Below are 4,763 nucleotides of genomic sequence, written 5' to 3'. Positions count from 1 at the left end.
GGATACTTTAGGAGATTTCTCCGCCATCAATTCTCTAAACTACTAGCAATAAATAATCAAACCACTACCGTTCTGTGTTGTACTATAAATGACAAAAATTCCATTATAACAATCATTTTTATAGACCAAATTTAGCTTTTTAAATTTTAAAAATTCAAAAATAAGAACTCTTGAAATTTGCATTGAAGTAAATGAATTATTTCATAACTTTTAAAATTTTTAAAATTCGATTGCATTTAAAAATTTAAATTTAGGGGAGAAAAATTCTCTTTTAAATTATTTGTTCTTTTTTATTTGATAAAAAAAATTTGAAAAATTCAAAACTTATATTTATCATAAAAAAAAGAGGAAAAAGAAATTTTATAAATTGATTATTTCACATTTCAATTTTTCATTTTCTGACTTTTATTTTCGAAAGAAAATTCATTAAAACATTCATTAATTGTACCACTTCACGGCAACAATTTCAACTAATTTTTCAAATTCAAGCATTGTTTTGATTCGATTTAATATTTTCAACAGATCAATATTGAATAATTTATTTGTATATGCAAAAATTCGACTGTATCGATTGAATTATCATAAATAATATTTGAAAAATGATTGTATTAAATGACATCACGGATATGTCACAGTTTTTCTCGAGTCCTTTTTTTTTTAAATAACTTTTTTTTTAAAACTTTTTTAGCTAAATTTTCGTATGTATTTCGTACGCTTTCGTACGCTCTGTTTTAATTTTTAAATGCTCATAATTTTATGGCGAAATTTCAATTAACAAAGTTGTTTTATAAAAATAGCTATTGCAAATTGTTTCATATTAATCAATTTTTGTAAATGTTAGTTTGAATTTGAATATAATATTCGCGAATATTTTTGATACATTTTTAATTTTTAACTAATTAATTAATAAAAAAAACTTTTCAGGTAAATTGAACATTTTAATGTTTGAACTCAAAAATTATTTCTTAAACAAATTTCAAATTTTAGACTAATAAAAATATTAGTCTTTTTTTGGTGTTATGCTAAAACACTTAAAATATTGAAATGTAACAATTTATATTTTAAAGCATATTTCATATAGCATCATTCAGCATATAGCATATATGCTGCATATAGCATATAGCATATAGCATTAAAGCATATAGCATCATTCAAATATGCAAATTTCCATACTGAACATAATAATCAAATATGTATATGCTGATCACATTTGCATAAATTTTAGCAGAATTTTAATCAATTATTAGCCTTTCTAATCGATAATTTTATTATCATTTCAAAGAACATTATGATTTTGCAGGAAATAATTGCAATAATGATTGATAATTTAATCGATTCGAAAGTTTCAATATTCGTTTACATTCTTGATTAAAGCTCAATTACATTCTTTAAATACAATTAAATTTTCCTGCAGATAAAATACCATAGCTAAGCTTTTTAATCGATTTCATTCATTGGAATTAAATTATAAAAAAAAATTAGAAAATTGAATAGGACAAGAATACACATTACAGATTTGATCTAATTCCAATTTGTCCAAAGATTCAAACTTTCATTTCCAATTTAATCCAGCATTTCATTTCTATGCTTTTCAATTTTGCAAAATGTTGTTTCATGTTCTTGACAATTCCTTTTGCTATTTTTAAGCTTATTCCTGCCAATTTCGACATGATTTCGCCATTGTGCGATTAAATGTCGAATTTCTGGAATTCTGAAAAGCGAAAAAAAAAATTGAAATGAATTAATAATTTCGATCTTTAAGAAAAAAAAATCATTTCTAATGAGTAAAAATTTGCTTCACATTAACAATTATTTTATTAATGCATATCAAAAAAAGAAAAATTTTTCAAATTTAAAATTTTATATTTTCACTTTTGCAAGTGTAATTTCCTTTTGTAATTGTCCATTAATTATAAAAAGCGAAAAAAATAAATGAATAAATAAACAAATTTTTTCAGTTTTTTTTTGCCAAAATTTTAAAAATATAACAAAATTGTAATTTTTTTAAAACTTTTGTTTGTCTCTTTCATTTTTCAAAAAAAAAATAAAATAAAAAAGAAAAATGAAAAAGTAAAAAGTTTTTTTTCTTTTTAAATTGATAACAAAATATACCTGGTAGCATAGATAATTGGATTAGTGATTGATTTAATCATAATTAGAATTAATGACGTTAGTGCAAATATATTCAACCAAATACTTTTGATATGATAAAGTGGCATATTTTGCGCAGTAAGTATATAAAGTAATGATGCCGGTAACCAACCTATGACGAATGTTCCAAAAATAAGGCCTGATGCTATCACTATACGTTGTTTACGTATTGTTGTAATAGATTTTGAAAAAGACTAAAAAAGAAAAAACAAATTTAAAAAGCTATTAGTAAAAATTTTTTTTTAACGAATAATATTACAATTAAAATTAAGTTAAATTTAAAAATTTTTTCCAAGTTTAAAATTTATTTGTTTTAATTTTTAAAACGAATAAATCATTGTGTTATTTGTTATTTCGTTTTTTTTTGTTTTTTTTTTATTCAAAAATGTTATTTTTTTTTAAAAGAAACAAATTTACACATTACTAATTGTTACTATTTAATTCATTTAATTAAATAATTTCCAATTAGTAAAATTTATTATTTCAAATACATTCGCCAACAAATTCCATTAAAATTATGATACTTTTTGCAATTAAATTTGAACAAAAATAACTGCATAAATTAATTAGGTTAAAAAGAAAAAAAAACATTTTTTCGCTTTTTTTTTATTTGCTTGCATTAAATGTGCAAAATTGATAAACATGAAATTTAATCTGATTTGGAAAAAAGAAAAAAAATTTTTTTTTTGAATTGAATAAATAAGTTAAGCTTTGACAAACTTCATTTAGCTTCCTGAGTAACTTCCAATACATCAATCCAGTACATAACATAAGTGCAACAATCAAAATTGAAATTATCATTCGAAAATAAAGCATATCATAAAATTCCACCACTGAGCAATTTTTAATTCGATATCCTTGATTAGGCCAAGCGGAAAAGTATAATAAAAGAAGTGATGGTGGTAAAAACCAAATTAGGCAAACAATTATTCGACTCCTATATTGATTTAATAATTTCCCATGATTGAACGGATGTGTAATCGATATTAAATGATAAACTGCTAAAGTACATAAATGAAGAAGACCGGTTAATAATCCACCTGTTCTAAATGCCTGAAGAAAAAAAAAAAATTTTGTAAATTTGTATTATTGAAAAGAATTTGTAATAAACAAACGAAAAAAAAGGATTTTAAAATTTAGTTGATTTAATAAAAATTATCCATATTTCAATGATAATTTTTTCTGTTTTTTATCATTTCAGTTGTTTTTTTTTCAAAAAAAAAAAGATGAAAAAGAAAAAATAGTAATTTTAAATTCAATAATTTAAAATTTTTGAAATCATACTTTTAATTTGCATATTAACTTCCCGATCGAATAATCGCTCTTTTAAGCTTTTTTTCTTTTTTCTTTTTTTTTTTTTGAATAGTTAATCATATTTATAAGTTTAATTAGAAGGTCTTTTAAGATAAATGAGTTAACAAACAGTAAATGATATTGAAAAATGCTCGATGAATGCTTAATTTCATGTATATTGTTGCAGAATAATCATTAAATGTTAATTTAATTTTGTTTAGTTTTTTTTTTTTAATAAGTCTAACAAAACTATCTTATGGAACATTTCATATTTAATTTTATTACTTTTACTTCATTTCCAATTGAGTTAGGAGAAGCTATATGATAAACTTATGAAATACCGAATTAATAAAATGATTCATGGATAGCCTAAAGACAGAGTAAATTTAATTTTTAAATATTAATTATTCGTTTATTTAGCCAAAGGATAGAGTAAACTTAGTTTTCGAATATTAATTAATATAAAAATGTTATAATATGCTCAGATAGGAAAAGTATGTGCAAAATAAAAGTTAGCAAAAAAATTTTTCTCACACCAAGATTATTCAATGACTACTTAAAAGAAAATGAAAAAAAAAGAAAAAAAAAGCGAAAACGATATATTTTCATTTATTGATTGATGTATTTCTGAAAATTTAAAAAGAAAAAGTTTTTTTTTTCTTTGGTGTAATTTGCAATTTTGAACATTTTTATTTGTATAATTTTGTAAGGAAAAAATTTTATTTTCTATTTTTTTAATTTTAAAATTAAATAAAATAATAGGAATATAATAAAAATTTGATTACCTCTAAAGTAAGTGAGAAACATACGGATGAATAATTTACACCCAATACAACAGGCATATATGAATTCCGAAATAATGATACAACGATAACAATCGATGTCCAAATATCTGATACAGCTAAGGAAAATGTTAATTCCAATGCTCCATTACGATTTTTAATTTGAATTCGTGCTAATAATACCAATATGTTAAAGAATGCTGCCAAAATACATAATGCAAAAATTACAGGAATGCAAATTGTATACAATGTTATTTGTTGTATCGCCCAACTCATCACTGAAATTTTTAATTTAAATTAAACAATTTCTTTTTTTTTAGAAAAAAAAATTAGTATGATGAAAAATTCATATTTTCTTGAATATTTCTGCTTAATTTTACATAAAAGATATTAGAAAAACCAATAATTCCTATATTTTAATATATATATATATATATATGAAATTCAAATATTTTAGTACTAAAAATAGTATGACGATAAATTTTATATTCCTTTAAATAATTATATACAAATTTATACAATGATTTGTCAGGGGAA

The 4,763-nt window shown here is 21.6% G+C and overlaps 1 protein-coding gene across 1 annotated transcript; it reads right to left on the bottom strand.

Moving 5' to 3' along the window:
* Nucleotides 1-1,563: 1,563 nt before the first annotated feature.
* On the bottom strand, nt 1,564-4,502 carry LOAG_12412 (hypothetical protein; the record flags this gene model as incomplete). The annotated part of the gene is made up of 4 exons (XM_003147925.1): nt 1,564-1,711; nt 2,113-2,345; nt 2,872-3,204; nt 4,230-4,502. The coding sequence occupies 4 exons, from the start codon at nt 4,500-4,502 to the stop codon at nt 1,564-1,566; spliced, it is 987 nt and encodes a 328-aa protein (XP_003147973.1).
* Nucleotides 4,503-4,763: the final 261 nt, after the last annotated feature.

The sequence above is a fragment of the Loa loa genome (genome assembly GCF_000183805.2).
Source record: "Loa loa unplaced genomic scaffold supercont3.423, whole genome shotgun sequence".
In the NCBI taxonomy this organism is placed as follows: Eukaryota; Metazoa; Nematoda; class Chromadorea; order Rhabditida; family Onchocercidae; genus Loa; species Loa loa.
This window is presented reverse-complemented; position numbering and strand designations above follow the sequence as displayed.